Genomic DNA, 17,451 nt, shown 5'->3' with positions numbered 1-17,451 from the left:
GACATCTGTGAGTCAATCGAGAAATTTCGTGACATGACGGCGGTGATTTTTTTTTTTTTGCAATGTGCACCATATATTATCGCCCTCAAAACAAACAAGAGCATTATGCTTAGTATAACTTAGTGCGCTCATGTAAAAATTTTAAGAATCAAATATTGGAAGCTAGCTAAAATTACCGTAGTAAAAACAGCACCACAGGGAAAGGAACGGTTGACATAATAATATGGTTAAGGAGACTCTGAGGGCTGACAAGCTGGCCTGTATGGAATAGGCTACTACGTTATAATGACAGAGAGATCACTCTTGCCCCCCCCCCCCCCCCCCCCCCCCCCAAAAAAAAAAAAAAGAAAAAAAAGCAGCGTTTATAAGCTGGAGAAGACTAAAAAGTCGAAATACGGATTTCACCGTCGCCTTCTGGTTTCGCGAGTAAAATGTGCCCGCACTGATCTTTCGGAACTTAACCTAAAGGCCACATTAAGCCGCCATTCATTTGAAAGCATTGGCCACTCGTCTTTTCAGGTGAGGACGTCACGATAGCATTTCTTACCGAAAAATGCGCCCTTTCCGGACGGACAAACGTCAATATAGACCTTAAGAGCTAGTGATTCAATTTTCACTTTGAGCTCCTCAGCAGTGCGATTAATCAACCAGAAGCGATTAACCTGTAGCAGCTCATAAATTTTAAGCCGACTGTTAAACAGGGAGAAATTGATAATTAGCAAAGCTTGATGTGGTAATTTTTAAGGATTTTATTTATGCCACGGTGTACATTTTAAACCATCCAAGCGAGCGAAGGAGGTGGAGCGGAAATTACGAAAAAAAAAAAAGAATACACAGACGACCAGTGAGATTCATACGGTATATAAGTGCGAGTGAAAGAGAAATAAGCATCGGCAGGCCAGTGTACTCCCGACTATCAATGCCTCAATGCGTCATCATTTCACCTGCCAGCTACCATGCACCTACCAGAAGCATGTTACCATTTTTATTTATTTTTCTTTAACGCAGGCTGCGCGGCTTAGAACGGTCGACGCCTACGCCTCAGGATTTTTTCTTTTCCGACAGGGGCTACCATTGATCACGCATTAAAGGTAAATTACAAAATATACGTACATCAAACGAGCATAGAGCATAGCGCAACGTCATCAGTGCGTTTCGCTATGACAACGCACAAGATCGTTCCCGGCATGCTATTGTGCGCGGAAAAAAAAAATGAGTGCTTGAATACCTACGTGGCCGTCACAAATAGGCTTTCGGGCTAGTTGGGTAATTGTTGGCTAATTGGATAATGGCGAGTTGACTGCTGATGAGCCTAGAGAGGAAAATGACACAGCGACCAAGCTAACTTCGACATGCGGTTGCTTTGAATTTCGCGTCCATCGAAGTTCGGCTCTGCAGCTAGACTTCGACCTAGAAAAAAAATTGTGTTCAGCAGCAGAATACGTCATATTGCCCTTGCATACCGAGACAACGATAAGGCAGATTTGGAGCAGTCTTTGAAATCAAGTAAAGCACCGGAAAGTGGTATTCTTTTTCTGGTGTTGTTTTGATTACGGATGAAGTCAATCCCGTAATCGATCAAACACAAGAATAAAAAAGAAATCCTTCCTGCTGAGTACCGTTTGTATTCGATGCCATTCTCAAACCTGTCCTATCTGTACTAGCACGGCTACGCCAGAGCTCTTTTCCACTTATTTTATTCTCTCTTGGCTTCTTTAGTCAGTGTGTGCAGCCCCTGATAGTTTCCCCACACTGATGTTCTTGTTTTCCTCTACTTCTCACTAAACTACGTTAAATGTCATTTTTGCCTCCCACGTGCCGCAGGTGTCTCGAGGACGCAGCCTCCTGGTACACACACCTCCTCGAAGAGCTCTCAAGCGGCGAGCTTCTCCGCGTGACGTAACGACGGCCGCCGTCGCGGGGGCCAAGGTCGCTCATCGCCAGAGAGAGAGGAGCTTCTCCTCGGCGCGCTAGTGGTCGTCGCCTATAAAAGCCTAGCGGCCGGCGTCAGAGGCCGCACTGCCGTTGAAGCCGGGGGGTGTTCTCAAGAAGCGGGGCCCCTGCCCAAGAAGGCCCCGAGGAAAAGGATCACGACTCCAGGCGCCGCAATGGCGACCGCCGCAGGGCTCCGGCCCGCGCTCCGGCTCGGACTATTGCTGCTGCTCGTCTGCTGCGCGAAGGCCGAAGGTAGGAACGACTCCTCCTCCTCCGCCGCCACCGCCGCCGCCTCCGCCAACGGGACTGTGGTCCAAGTGCGCTCGGATTATAATGTAGAACAGCGCCGTATGCCCCCAATGAATGACACGCGCCATGGGTCTGCGAAGAGAGTGGCAGTGCATATAGAGAGGCCGGATTACTCTGGACCGCGGCTTATTAGCCACCGTCACCCATGATTGGGGGTTCTCGGACTTTGCCGGTGTCTGTAAGCTTCTGCTGGCTGGAGTCGAGCCCGTGACCTCGTCTCGAGCAGCATACAGCACGCTTCCTATCTATCCAGCGGCTAGCCGAGTACAAGTTAAATCTTACGGCGCGCTAAGACGATGTAGAGGATTGCTTAGTTCCTACAGGGATCGCCTGTAGCCCGTCGGATCCCTAGCGCGTGCTGATATGAGCTAATTGGAGTAGCAGTGAAAGCCGGCGCTTTTGGACTAGAAGATAAGGCCGCGAATAGTGCTTCATCCTGCAGTGTGCGTATAGAAAGCGTATAGCCAGAAGGTTGGAGGGGGTAGTATAGGTAATATATGCGCATCTTTCTTGGTCAGCATTCAGGGTGCAATGTTTCGTGTTTTCAGGTCATCTGAGTCCCCTTTTCTTTCTTTTCCCCAAACGAAAAAGGCTCTCTGGTGTTCATCGCCTGCATGTGAGATGCATAGCTGGCGAAAATCGGAAGCTTTGGATTACTTCTGACAGCAAGTGTGTGATTTTCACTCTGGCGTATATGCAGCGAACAGTTTTGCGCTGCTTTTTTTGCGGCAAGAATGTACCCTGTAGAGTAATCAAACTGGCGACGGCAGCGACTCTGATGTAATTTCGCTATTAATGCCTTTGGAGATTTGATGGCAGGAAAGACGCCGAGCTCTCACAACACTAGTCGCTTTGTGTGCCAATATGTTCGATGAACGTCAGTAAGTTTGTGTGTCTTTCAACGCAAAATGAGGTCAAAGCATGGTTATTACAGAGTTCATCAATTATTTTTGTGCCTTTCAATGCAAAATTAAGGCAAAACATGGTTATTACAAAGTTCATCAATTGTGTTCGGGGGTGTTACATGAAGTATCGCAGAGATTTCATCTTTTGCCACACTGCAAATTTTGTTACTATGCTTAATTGATGATATTGACCTTTGACCTACAAAGAAAAGGCGTTAAAATATGTGCAGACATTGAGTTGAATTAGCCTACAAACTTGTCTATTCCAACCATATTCAGAGTCTTTGTATGATAGCATGCAGTAACAGAAGCGACATGTTCTGCTCAACTGGAAACACCAAGTTACGCTCCGATATATTGACGCCTTTCACGTTAACGTAGATCACTGAGCATATTCCTTTCATTTTTGACTCAATTTCAATGTGACACCGCCCGCATCGATGCTTCCACTATAATGCCACGCCCACGCACGTTCATGTACTCCAGCAGCAATCTTTAGTTGGAAATTTGCGTTCTATAATATGGTGATTGACGTGTGGTTGTTAAGGAAAAGCTGCCTGTCTCCCTATCATTAATGAAGCAATCGGATCTGTAATATATCCATTTCGCTCATTCACAATCAGCATCAACGAGCGCTCGGTTTCGTTTCGAGAAAAATCACGGCGACCCAGGAGGTAAGAGCCGAGTAGAAGTCATCGTCCGCCCCAGCACGAGCAGCGGATAATCACAATTTTCTATCGCTAATCGCGGTAATCGCGCGTAAGAGGTCAATCAAAGAGGCGGGACAACAGCACCATCGTCAGGGAGGGCCCCGTGACAGGGGCAGGATATTTGACGAAGCAGCAGCCAGGCAGGATAGAGTATGAGGAAGAAAACGAAGACCCCAATGTCCTGCCCCGCCCTCCACCGCCCTGCCGAAAGCCGGCCATCGGGCGGGACCATTCATCCTTGCCACAGCGGCAAAAATTGCGCGCGCTCTAATCGCGCGCGTGCGCCGAGTGACCGCGAACGGCGGGAGATGCCCAGCGAGGCGCGCATGGGCCATCGCTTCCGGCGTTCGAGGACAGCCAGTTGCGCGCTTGCTTCTAAGTGCGTCCTCGCGAATGAAGCCACCTCGTGGCCTGTTCTCGGGAGCACAGCCACGAATTCATGAAAAAAATCATGGAGAAAAGGTGGAAGCCAGTTTAAGAGAGACAGGTATCTGTACGAAAAAAAAAGTCACGGTCCCATTTCTTGTCCGACTGAACGCGCGATATATGCGCGTAGAGAGTAGAGGCGGGAGCGTCATCCGGCACTCTTGGCACGTATGACGCCAGGAGACGTTTCGCGGGCGACCGAGATGGGCACCGCTCGGAGGTATCTTCCTTCTGCGCCCAGTTGGCACAGCTGTGAAGCTGAGCAGTATTTTCCTTTCTTGTTATTCATTATTCTTCGCCGAATTTATTTTCGTGGCGCATCACATTGCTGCAAATTCCACCGCCACACTAAGAGGACTCGACATCAGACCTTAGACGGCAAATTCAAAGCTATGGGGCGCAGTCACAGGTTCCTATTTCAGTTGACGCGTTTTCTTTCCGTCGACGGAACTCAGTAATCCCGCTTCTTCGAGAGGCAGTAGAAAAAATGTAGTCGGAGATCCGGCTGTCGATACATTCAGCGGAGGGGAGCTCGCACTTGCTAGCAGATAGGATTGCAAAGTCAGTGCTGCAGCTGCCGTTTGCGATGCTGCCGGGATAAGAAGCTCACTGCATATCGCTATCGCTTGTTCATGCGCTTTGTAAAGAGAGAAAGCAGCGCCGAAGGTACTGAATGTGCATTGTGCAACACTGTTAATCCCTCCTCGTAGGTGGGCTCGAAGAACAAACAGCGCAAGTGGGAACGCCCGCCTAACAGCTTCTGTGGGAGCTAGACTATCTTCTAACGAGCGTGCGACAGGTTGACAAACAGCTTCGATAATACGCTCCCACGTGCGCACGGTGAATTCTACAGAGACGAAATAAGTACTTTGTGGATTCATTTCTGTTTTGTTTTTTTAAGCATTTCATTAGCGTTGCTTTCATGGGGTTCGACTTAGCCGATTGTGTTTAATGCCTTTCGGTAAGCATAGTTTCCATCACAATTTTGTTTTTATCCTCTGCAGCACGGGTAAAGTTCCGTATTGTACGCGGAAAGAGAAAATAAGAATGCTTATTCATTGCCTTTGGACTTGGTGCATTGGAGGCTCTGACACTTAGTGTCGAAGATGCAGGATGCAATATGCAATCGGATACACACAGGTGTCATATATTCTCAGAAAAAAATGTAGTCTGTACGCGATGTCCCTCAATACCCACAAATTTGCGTTTAAAATCATGTAAAACATTACCAGCTTTGACTTGCGTTGTGTTTAAGCAACGTGCACGGTGCAGGTGATTGCAGGAATACATTACAAACAGTATTAACAATTAACCATGCTTATAGCCGTCGCCGGCAAGTGAAACTGTGCTTCAGTTGCTTTTACGTATATTGTCCTCATTGCTGCGAATTTGCGCACTTTTCTACTCACAGCTCTGCTCCAGTATCTATATGTCTCTATGTATTGATACATTGTCTAGAAATAAGATGCCGTACTTCAGTATAGATGAGTCTGACCACAGCTCAAATCAGACTGGACGGGACGACTAAACAAGGAAAAAAAAAAAAACAAACTTATTTTGTGCAGTTAGAGATTCGACGTCCCCGTATCTTTGTTGCGCTGCAGTCAGTCTTAACAATGGAATGGAATCGTGACCAAACTTCGAGCTTACCTCCCTGTCAAGTCTTTTCGGCAGTTCAAAAAGTGACCGCCTGAAAATGGTCCAGCTCTCAGCGAAATGGTGTTCTCGAATTCCAAAGGCCGAGATTTATGCCACAGTTTTGTCCGCCATACGACTATACGCCAGTGGATGAAAATATTCGCTTCGACTTTCTCCGTCTCTGAGAAGAAAAAAACAAAAAAACAAAGGAGCTGAAGAAAAATGAGCGTCAGCAAACACGGCGCCACCATAACCACGCAGTGCAAATAGGACGACGATCAGTCTAATCGTTCCAGAACCTGCGCCGTGTGAGACCTTCCACAACTACCGCTCGTTCCTTTCTTTCTTTCTCCTTTTTCTTTTCTTTTTCATCCTGTGTCCTCCGCGCACGCTAAACAGCTTGCGTACGACTTTTCCGCAGAGGGAGGGAGAGAGTGGGGCACGGGGTCAACAAGGTCAGAGGTGGTCATTGATGGAGCATTTCCGAGCTCGCCGGAGTTCCCACGCGACGACCGTGTAAAACAGGTGTCTGTCTACATGCTTTATCCGAGGCGGAGAACCAGAGGTCTGCGTCTTACGTTTTTGCTTCTTTTCTTGGTAAACGTCTCGGCTGAGCCGTGCGGCGATGATGAAAGCAGAGGCTAATTGCGGATGTCACATTTGCACTTCGTCTTCTCGCCGTACGAGACAAATTTGTTACACGAGAGGAGCCGCTTCCATTCGTTTCGGAAAGTATGATGCGCCAGGAGCGGAAAAATAGACGCGGTGGGCGACGTACAAACGCGTCGGCGAAAAAAAAAAAACAAAAAAAGAAAAGGAGGAGCGTTTTTAAGCTCGATGACGATTGCATACTGTACGAGCACATCGTTAGAGTACCGCAAAAGGCATTGAAGCGGGTCACGTCTTGTTTGCTGGTATCGTGCTTTTTTTTTTTTTTCGGAAGTTTATAAAACATAGTTTTTTTTTTTTGTTTTTTTTTCTTGCGCGGTAAATGTAACCAGTAACTGCTTCTGCAGAAACTAACGCATATATAGCTTAAGGAAATGCTACCGTCAACATGCTTCCGTAAGCAGTCGCAAAGTTGTACAAATTATACCAGCCCAGGCTAATGCCACTGAACCGTGAACGTTTCGACGCTTGCGATTCTGGTGACCCCAAGCGACTCCTGCCTCACCAATTAAAAGAAACAGCTTTTCTCGTCGAAAAGGATGAAAGCTGGGAAAGTTGATGCGTTAAAAATGAAGCTAGTATTACCCGCGAATTTCTATTCTAGGGAGTGTTTTCGTTTTAGTCCCCATTTAGCACGTAGGCTTATCACATATGCAGTTTAGTTCACCGCTTTCTCTCTCTCATTCAAGGTCATAAGCACAGCACATGCGTAAATATTGAGGCGCGTTGATACATGCCTCAATGTCAGACACGCGCACTAAAAAAACAAAAAAAAAAGGTAAGATCGGGAGGGTGGGGTAAAGGAAGTTCTGCTCGCTGCCGAATTGTGGTCGAACCCTTATACATAAACCAAAGTTTCGTGCTCGCCTTCACCCCGTCCCCAAGGTCGAGAAAAATGCTACCTCCGGTCTTGCACCTCTTCTAAACACATTCCAGCTTATCTAGCGGCTGGCATTTCAGTTGCGCTCAACGTCGGTTCGGTTTTCCCACGACTGCCATTAACCGTTGCTTACGGCCTCGAAGTCACTGCACACCTGCACATGAAGAAGCCAGATATCCTTGCGCCCTTTGGTTATAACCGTGGGCAGGAGCAAGAGCAAAGGCACGGCAGGAATGAGATCCGGCGGCTTTATACAGTACGCGGGCATTCCAGCCGAGGGTGGAAGAAGCGGCTAGTTGGTATAGTTCATCTTAGGAAAGCAAAACAGCGCACCCTTGGCACCCTGACACACTCAAAGGACAACACAGCGATGTGTTGTTCTTTCTTTCTTTGGCCGTGTGTCAAGAGTGCGTTGTTCTACATTCCAGCCGAGCTTTACCGCCGCTGGAACCGCTCACTCTCATACATGGCCGGATTGGACCGGCTGTGACACGCCGTCGCCACGTCCAACCAGGCCGTGTTCTCGCGTCCATTCCGTCCGGGCCCTGTGTTTCCGAGGCCTACATCAGGCACATAAGTTGGTGGTAGTGGTGAAAGCTCTTATTGCGTAGTATAGGAGAGAAGAAGCCTCACTAGAAGTTCTACACGATTGGGTGCGTTCGCCCTAAGTCTGGTACCCCATTGGACAGCTGTTGGGCGCAGGATGGAGGGTGCACTGCTGTTCGAACATGGTCAGGCGCTTTCACGCCCCAGTGCATAGTGGCTTCACATGATAACACTAAACGCTGAGCGAAGGCGAATATTGTTTTTATTCTCGGCTCAATCCATGGACTACCGGCCGCGGAAACATCGCGTTGATGAACGAGCAGTATCACGACATAGGTGTTCTACCGATACAATTGTACCAAGTGAGGCCAGTTCCTTGCAGGCTGTGGAAAATTATCCTGCTACCACTCTCATTAAAAGTGCAGAGAACACCCTAACACAGATGTCAATGAGGCTTGTAAAGCTTAACTTAGGTGAAGCAAGAGATTCAATTCGTTGAAGAAAATTTGCACCCCCTTTTTCTGCCCCCCTCCCCAGTCTTGCGCATTATTTTATACTCAAAAAATAGGAAATTCGATTATCGACTATTCGCTAATCCGTGCCATGAACAAATAGCAGTAGTGCATGTACATCTTTTTTTTTTTCCCAGTTTCAGTGCCTTCATAAAAGCCAATAACGGCTTATAATTCCTGACGTGAAAACATAGAAAAACATATGCAGCTCTTATATAATCGATGTCAACTTTAATACACAAGAACGGTGGCAGCTTAAGCCGCAGCGGCACGGAATTTGTTTATTCCAAGAGCGCCTATTTTACGTAAAGAAACAAAACTAATTTCAAATTCACTGATCTTATATTTCACCGAGCGATCCCATATACATCACTGTTCCTGTCAGTAGAGACTACTTTAGCATCGTTTAGTTGCATCTATAGTTCTCGTCATCAGTAAATTTAGTCACATCGCGTGGGTTGGAAAAGCTATCCATATAGCTTGCAAACATCAGTGCTTCAAATGATGACATCCCTATAACCTGCTGTTGCTCTCAACATACTTCTCACTACCACTTTCTCTCCGCTGATTTGTGTTTCGAACTATAATTGGACGCGACAATGTACAAATATAGATAATTTGATTCCCTCGTAAAAGCGCGTATCCTCAGCGACATCCAAGGCCGGCGGCTCGATGCAATTGGCGACGACCCTTCCATGTCAATGAGCGCGACAGCCGGGATGAGCACAGGTTGCGTGCGCTTAGATGCGGATCGTCCGAAGACGTCCTTGGTGGGACGAATTGCAACAGGGCTGATTAAGCTTCCTCGACTATGTTCGAGCTGTATGCAGAACGTGCTCTAAAACTTTGTTTATTTTATTTTTTAAAGAAGCGCAAGGCACCCTAATGCAGCTGGCCTGACGGCGGCCGGCTGCCTCACCTTCATTGGTAGTCCAGTGGAATCGAACACTCTTACAAAATCCTGTCGTCCACCGCTGTCCAGTCGCCTTCGGTGACGAGGCCTGCGAAGGCACGCGAAATAACGGAGGAAAGAAGATGCGAATACGGCTGATCGCAGGAACCGTTACTTACTCCGTGCGTGCTGACTGGTCGGGCCGCTTTTTTCTTTATTTTAGCTCTCTTTTTGTTTGACTCGCATCCTCCTCAAGGCCTTCTTCTTCGTGCTCTGTCGGCTAGTGGTGGCCAGTGGCGACATTGAGTGAGAGAGAGGAGAAGCATATGCTGGCAGTGGGGCCAGTGAGACAGGAGGGCGAGAGCATATGTGGCCAGCCGGAGGGAAAGGGACACAGCGCGTGTTCTTATGAGGAGCCGTAATTCTTGCGAAGCGCATCCCCAAGGATGTGGTCGAGCCGTCCAAAGGTCAGATAAGCCACCGCTAATCCCGCAACCCATCCTGTCCGAAACGAAGCCACGCGTTCGCAGTCCGGAACAGCGAGCAGTGAGCCAAAACGGTTTCTTATTTTTCCATATGTCTCGTTCTTAGCTTTCCTCCCTGCGCTGATTCCAATCTGGAAATATTCGCAGTTCAAGGAGGTCGTTTCGTGGACTGGACTCGCTAGATTTCTTTCTTGACTCCTGCTTCTCTCTCTCTTCTCTCTGTCTTCGAAATGTGATCGCCTTTTGGTGAGGCGCACGCCACGCACGTAGTCACCCAGCTTGTGAACATTGAAAGGCACCTGTGAGCGCTGAAAAGGACACGCACTGAAGCACTACGGACAAAAGAACACAGCGTGAAGTACAAAAGCCTCAGCTCTTAGAGCCTTAGCTCTCGAAGTATAAGAGCCTTACATGACTAATCTCGGGCACCAAATATGAACACCTAAATAAACTATGCTCGTGCAAACGTTTTATAAGTACGACGTGCTCATAGTAACACAACTTACAATAAATAGCATATCAGCATTGATATTGCGGCTGGCGTCGTAATGTTAATTTCAGTTTAGTTTCAATTAACGCAATAGCATATATGTCAAAACCGTTCAGCAACTGTGTATGGTATACAATACGCTTTGTAGACCCTATTATGAGACCATTCGTCTCTACCTTGCATATTTGATTCGCTTTTGAAACGAAGCAGGAACTGAAAAAGTATATAAATAACTGTGCTGACGACACCAGTTTATACGTTTTCAAGGGCTGCTACACGTGGTACGCAATAATTTATAGCCTCGACGTGGTAGTTCAGTAATTAGGCCGCTCAATTATTGAACCCAATGACGTGCACTGAATCCCGGCCGTGGCGGCCACTTTTCGATGCAGTCGAAAAGCAAGATGCCCGAGTACTGCGCGATGTGAGTGCACGTTAATGAAACCCAGGTGGTCGAAATTATTCCGCAGCCCTCCACTGCGGCGTCCTTCATAATCTAGGCCGCTTTGTGACGTTAAAGCCTATAAACCTAACCTAAAACAAGCAGTAATGCATAGCGTGTTGTCCTCGTCGTGTAGCCTAATTAGCAGCTCTCCATGCCGTTAGCTAAGCCGGCATAACAGATGTGATCGAGACAAAATTGTTGAGTCTTATTAAATGTCATGCCTACATCGCCTATAAGGCTTGTTACAGCGACGTCACGGAACGCGTCACTAGTCGCACAGAACGTGGCAATAAATGCGGACGATCTCATTCAAGAAGCTTTCCTACGGTTAAAAAAAAAAAGAAAGAAAGACCACCTAGGCGTGCATGGAAAGCAGTGGACGGTGTCTAGAAATAGTATAATTGTGTTTTCAGAAGTAAACAGACATCCATGAAACTATTATAGGCATCTTGTAAATAGAGCATTGTGGACCTTCGAAAAATGGTATGGTTTGGTTTGTTTTTAGGGGGGTTTAACTTCCCAAAGTGACTCAGCAGTGGGCTGAGGAAATTTTGATCACTTGGGGTTCTTCAACGTGCACTGACATCGCGCAGTACACGAGCGCCTTGCATTTCGCCTCCATCGAAAAGCAGCCATCACGGCAGGGATTCGATTCCGCGTCCTTGGGTACTGCAGTCGAGCGCCCTAACTACAGAGTCACCGCGGCGGGTTCCTTAGAAAGATGATGCAGCACAGCTATGTATAGCGACAAATGAGAATAATGAAATTGAGAAAAAGTTGGCAGTTGTTATGAAAAAAAAATGGCAGAAATTTCGGACACTTTCTGAAAAAAAAAAAAAAAAGTATTTTTATGCAATTTTTATATATTTTGCAACTTCACGATAACAAAACATATTTGCACATAATTTCGTTCGACAGGCTTCTGGTTTTTTAGTAGACCTTCTCAAACACAAACGCCATTGGTTTTCAGAGTACTGTTTTTGTGAGCGCAGGACATATTGAGAAGCAAAGTTTTGGTGTGTATTGTAAACTTAGACCATTTCTAAAAATGTGTTCATAAAATTATCTGACATAAACCCGCATTTGCCCTGCAAATGTCTCTAAAACGCAGCTCATTGGTATTGTTATGGAAGAGCTAAATAGTTTATGTTAGTGCAGAAAAAAAGCTATAAAAGCAAGGCTTAGACCATTCGCAATACCTTGTGGATAATAGTACCTTACAATATCCCGCACTGACATCCCAACCAGATCTCCCAGAATCCTGGAACTGGAAGAGGCAACACTTATTTACAGCGCACACGCGTTTACACAAAAGTGCACGAACAAAAAGAAAGATATGCGTGGATATAAACGTCTATAGTGCACACATGTACTCGAGCTGAAGCACGTGTGGTGGTCACCTGAGATTCATACATTTAATTCTGTCGTATTAGCCGCTCCACTGGCCACGTTCATCGTTTCACATATACTCTTAAACGGAACACGTCAGTGTTACAGCAGATGGAGCAGGCATATGTCCATATCTTCCAGAAGACCATAAGCATTAGGTGGCTTGGCTTTGGTGACAGACTTCAGGGCCCCAAAGCGGCTCAGGCTTTGAGGGACGCCATAAATAGAGAGCCTCTGGGTAATTTCTACCGCATGAGTTATAACACGCGTTGAAGTTGCATGGTACACGGGCTCCTCGCTTTTCGACTACATCGAAACGCTGCCGCCGTGGCCTGGGATCAAGTCAAGGTCCTCAGATTCAGCAGTCGGACGCTATAACTACGCAGCGGCGGCCATAAGCATTGTAGAATAAGCCATATCATACCGCGACAGCAGACTGTTATGCATCACAGCTCTCTTCTAATGATTGCCCTCGAGACATTTATAATACAGTACCTGCTTGCACAATGTGAAGACAGAACTCACGGTGGCTTCTCGCCTTTCAAAGGGATGCAGTTAACGATCTTCTCTTCTTACGAGTCTTGCCTCGCCCTAACTTGGAACAAAAATGCTCTCGACACTCAGGTTATCGGCGCGCCGTCAGCACCCCACTAGTTGCATGATAAATGATGCGACGCGGATCAAGATTTAAGAGCTAAGTGGTCGGGAAATCTTGACATAGTGAGCTTTAAGGCAGCTGTTAGTTCAGCACCATTGCCCTTGAGGAATAAGTCGTACCACTCTGTTCTTTTTTATGGGGGGGGGGGGGGGGGGGGATTCTTTGCAATTTCGTGAAAGCATCTAAAGCATCCGCAGCTACACGACCTTGGCCGGCCAGAAATCAGCACGTCTAGATAGGCGTCAGTTGTTGTTTAGCACTGGCTTCTAGAATGGCTGTAGTGAATGAGTATGGAGTCACTCTCCTCAATTTTATTAGTGTTATCTACATCCGCCACAACAGCGACACTTTGAGTAAATGTTTTGCTATCGGTACTCGCCGCAGACATAAGGTAACCTTAAACTCGGCCTGACTAGATGCTGGTTTTACGTGTAAAAAAGGTTATGTGGTTGGTGATAGCGTCCAGCTGTTAAAAATCTTGCTCAGGTTGACCAACTATTCCCTGCCATGTTTCTTTTCTTTTCTCAGAGCAATCCAGCGATGTCCTGGTTCGCGAGACACGGGCTGTCGGCCAGTTCCGCGGCCTCTACGAATTCCTGCAGCAGCGGGACTCCACCGTCTTCTGCAAATACCTGCGGCGTGCCCAGGTCGAAGACGTCCTCGCATCCCTTCGTGAGTGCCACTTTCTGTGCAGACACTGCCGCATTTTGTTAACAGGAATATTAATGAAAGCGTAAAAGAACGGTGTCCCGTCACTTGCAAAAACGTGAAGATAGACCACGCGCTGTCTAAAGATCGCCTCTGGGCTGTCTCCAGCCGCTAGTACGTCCCACTTGTTCTGTGGACACCTGAACCGCGCCGTAAGAGAAGGGAGAAAGATGAAAGTTAAAGCGGAAAGACAGAAAGGGGTGCCGTAGTGGACGTGACGTCACGCAAATGGAAGTAGAGCCGGAAAAGAGAACTGGAAGGGATTGGCGAGCAATTTTGAAAGTACCAAAGACTAAAATGGGTAAACAAAAAGTGAATTAAGAAATGGAAGCAACCATGCAGAAGCAACCAAAAGCAGCACCCGTGCTTTCCCATTACTCCAATGCAGATTCTGCAGCGCTCTTTAATTTTATTCATATCAGACTATAACGGACCAGCATATCAGACCAGCGAGGTACCTGCTACAGGCACGCGTCGTACCCACGTGTGCAAAGCGGAAGGAAAAACAACGCGCCGATGGCGCATTGTTTTTCCTTCCGCTTTGCATTTAATGCGAACGCGAGTCGTGTTGCTTACTTCGCATGCGCAGCTGGCTAGCCCGGTATATTGCGTGATTACAGTTTTCGCTGCCCTAAAACTCATGTATATTAAATATTTAATGTTTATGCATATAAGTCACCGTTCATGTTTTAATTTAAAGTAAAACCTAAATTGGGCTTGGAAACAGCTGCTAATTCTAGCCATTAAAGGGTAGTGTGAGATTAACATCTGATAAATCACATATGTAGGCTCAACAAACGCAGCAGACTTTATTTCTTCTGACGTGAGGTTTTTAAAAAAAAAAAAAAAAAATGTCACACAGTGAGAGCATGCATACAAAGAAAAAAAAAGAACAAGGCTTATCACCAGGGTCCGTAACGATCTGTATCCTAAAACTAGGAATATATTTTTAATATTTTGCAACCACACCGAAGGTCTTACATCGGTACGGGGACACTCAAATTGATTGTAGACCACGCTTTTGCTCCTCTTCTCTTAATAATAATAATAATAATAATAATAATAATAATAATAATAATAATAATAATAATAATAATAATCTTTCACACTTATGCTGGGGACACCTGAACCTCACCGTAATGGAAGGGAGGAAGGTGGGAGTGAAAGTGGAAAGAGAGAAAGGGGGTAATTTAACGCGTCTCTTCATTGTCCACAGCTACGCCAAGCGAAATGGGAGAAGAAATGTAGATTCAATTACATGTACTGAAAGCATTAAGCTCTTAGCCAGAAATGACTAAAATGTCGCCGGTGTAACTACATCGAAAGCAACCGCTTTGTAGCATATTTTAGGTCTTTAATATACCAACCATGACTCCGAAAGAGACTATAGTCACAGAGGGATCACCACAGCAGATAATCTCCACGTCATGCGTAAGTCGATTGAGAATTAAGTTCTACACCTAATCCCATTTCATCCAGTTTTAACTCTGAAGCTTTCGTGCGTATTCGTAACGACGTGGCACAGCACGTACAGATTTCGAGCGGTTATCTATGCCGGCAGTGCTCTCAAGACTGCCTCGAATCCACGCCCTCGCAGCGTCCCTGACAATCATCGCACCCAATGACCTGGCGTTCGCGGCTCTGCCGCCGAGCGTCATCAAGATGCTGGAGACGGACAGTCGATTCCTGAGGAAATTCGTGCTGCACCACATCGTGGGCGACTCGGTGCCCAGCCGCAGCCTTCGCGGCGACCTCGAGATCACCACGGCGGGTGGCGACAACATCCTCGTCAAGGTCTACGACAACGGCAGGGTGAGCGGACGAGGGGATTGAGTGTCTTCGCTGAAGGTCGAACGTGTTCATTCTAAGCCAGAAGCGAGAAGTAGGAAGAGCGAAGGGGAAGGCAGGAAAATTAACTACAGGAGTGTATGTGTTGTCTGCTATCTGGGAAACGGAAGTGGCGTTATAAAAGCACACAGGTAATAAATGCAGCGATTACATAAGCAGTAAAGCTTCATCGGGGAAACTCCCCCCTTTTCGGGAATTAGGGAGTTCCGGTAAATTATTGCGGAGTTTTAAGCATAATTGTATTAATTTTGTCCAACCAATAGAGCCTTCAAGCTGCTGCATGGAGAAAGAGGTTGAAATGGGGAAACTCGGGTCTGGATAAGGGAATTTTCAGCTGCGGCATGGAACGTCCCTAGAAATAAGAACCAAGGCAACAAGGCCTAAAGACGCTGCAGGCGTCATTTCTTTCAGGACCAATTGCGCTGCCGCAGCCGTTTGCCTATCAACATGCCACCATTACTTCTTTAGGGAATGAACGGCAGGGGACTGAATTCTCCACGGGCTAATATTTCTTGCGAAGACTAAATGACGCAGCGGGTTTCTCTCGGCGCATTTCTGACTTAGAGAGTTCGATACGCGAATACTACGCTATTATATGCACCAAGGTCGCTGGAAAAGGTGGCCATCCTCTGCCACTCATCCGCACACTGTGTTTACCCTTGAGGGCATAAGATGTCGAGTTGAAGTGAGAGCCGCAACACCGGTAGCATTTATTTACACATAAGTTAACTACCTTGGGTGCATGAAATATAAAAGAAGAAAATACTGACAAGTGCACGAATTTTCTCTTTCTTCTCGCTCTGACTGATGTGGAAGCTATAACGTGGCTTCTGTATAACCTTTCACCGATTCAGAGCTGAGAGAAATCCCTAGCATCTGTGCATCTACTTGCTTTGTATCATTGCCGCCGCAATCAACTGCTTTGTTGCAACCCATTCACTGCACAGACAGCACGACGGCTTACAGTTATGCAACATTCTATTATCCTTCTGTTCGAGTAAACTCTGGAATACTATCACGAAAGGAGAACCGTCATGAGGTATGCGTCAGTCCCTGTCGCGAGGCGACAATCAATGAAATGTCTTTACCACTGGCAGCTTGCTTACTGGACGTATATAAGAGCACCCACGCAATTCCTCGGCCTTCGACTGATGACAGGCTCTCTTTCTTTTATGCTGATAAGTGACATGTTTCATAGGAAATCTACCACCCTTACCGATACCCTTTAAGGTCGAGGTGTAGTAACCAAATTCTGCATCGTGTCAACTCGCTTTGTGCCCATTTGCTTACTGCTTCAAGCACTGACAACTCATGTTCGCATTTACCTGCTACACATCTACTACAACGTGCACCAATGCACAAGCATTTGGCTGAAAGAAGAAATATGCTTACAGATCATGTTTCTATGTGAATCATACTTAAACGTGCAGCGTATTGTTCGCACATGAACACAGCTGTTACTCTCAACGGCAGACATCGAACTCCGAGATTCACAAATCTACCCGACTGGCCCACGTGTGCTTATCGTTAGTGCGTGAGCGCATGAAAGGTCAGTGAACTCAACGAATTTCCGCCGAGCCTTCACCTTAGAGTTCGCGCAATCACATGCTGGTATGCTCCTCCATTTGTGGCGCAGACGATCTCCATCGGAGGTGCCAACATCCTGCTGGGTGATGTCTCGTACGAGAATGTCCTCGTCCACATCGTGGATCGCGTGCTGTACCCGATCGCCGAAAGTATGCTCTCGCAGACCATCCAGGCCAAGTTCGGATACTTCTACCGCCTGCTCCAGAACAGTGGCTTCGCTAGCGTCTTGAACAGTGAGCCCTTTTTGCAAAATATCTTTTACCCGTTGTTTTTCACTAAAACGAGATCTCTTTAAAGCACAGATATCGCTGTTGCTGCTGGCCACTGTTTTACGCTTTTGTTTACTTAAATTTACAATCGAAAATGGGCCATATTAGGCTATAAAAAATAGGTTTCTAGGTTAGACTGTCAGAGACTTC

The 17,451-nt window shown here is 46.7% G+C and overlaps 1 protein-coding gene across 2 annotated transcripts in view; it reads left to right on the top strand.

Annotated features, from left to right (window-relative positions):
* Positions 1 to 2,027: 2,027 nt before the first annotated feature.
* LOC146208545 (uncharacterized) overlaps positions 2,028 to 17,451 on the top strand; it is a 44,117-nt gene continuing 28,693 nt past the window's right edge. For both annotated transcript variants that reach the window (XM_084594708.1, XM_084594700.1), the window contains exons 1-4: positions 2,028 to 2,187; positions 13,418 to 13,561; positions 15,195 to 15,409; positions 17,082 to 17,265. In XM_084594708.1, coding sequence (XP_084450834.1) covers positions 2,109 to 2,187; positions 13,418 to 13,561; positions 15,195 to 15,409; positions 17,082 to 17,265 — 622 coding nt within the window. In that variant the 5' untranslated portion in view covers positions 2,028 to 2,108. The remainder of the gene's footprint in view (positions 2,188 to 13,417; positions 13,562 to 15,194; positions 15,410 to 17,081; positions 17,266 to 17,451) is intronic.

This window comes from Amblyomma maculatum, chromosome 1 (assembly GCF_055883805.1).
Source record: "Amblyomma maculatum isolate TAMU_Amacu chromosome 1, ASM5588380v1, whole genome shotgun sequence".
In the NCBI taxonomy this organism is placed as follows: Eukaryota; Metazoa; Arthropoda; class Arachnida; order Ixodida; family Ixodidae; genus Amblyomma; species Amblyomma maculatum.
The sequence above is the reverse complement of the archived record's forward strand: the minus strand, read 5'-3'. Positions and strand labels throughout refer to the sequence as shown.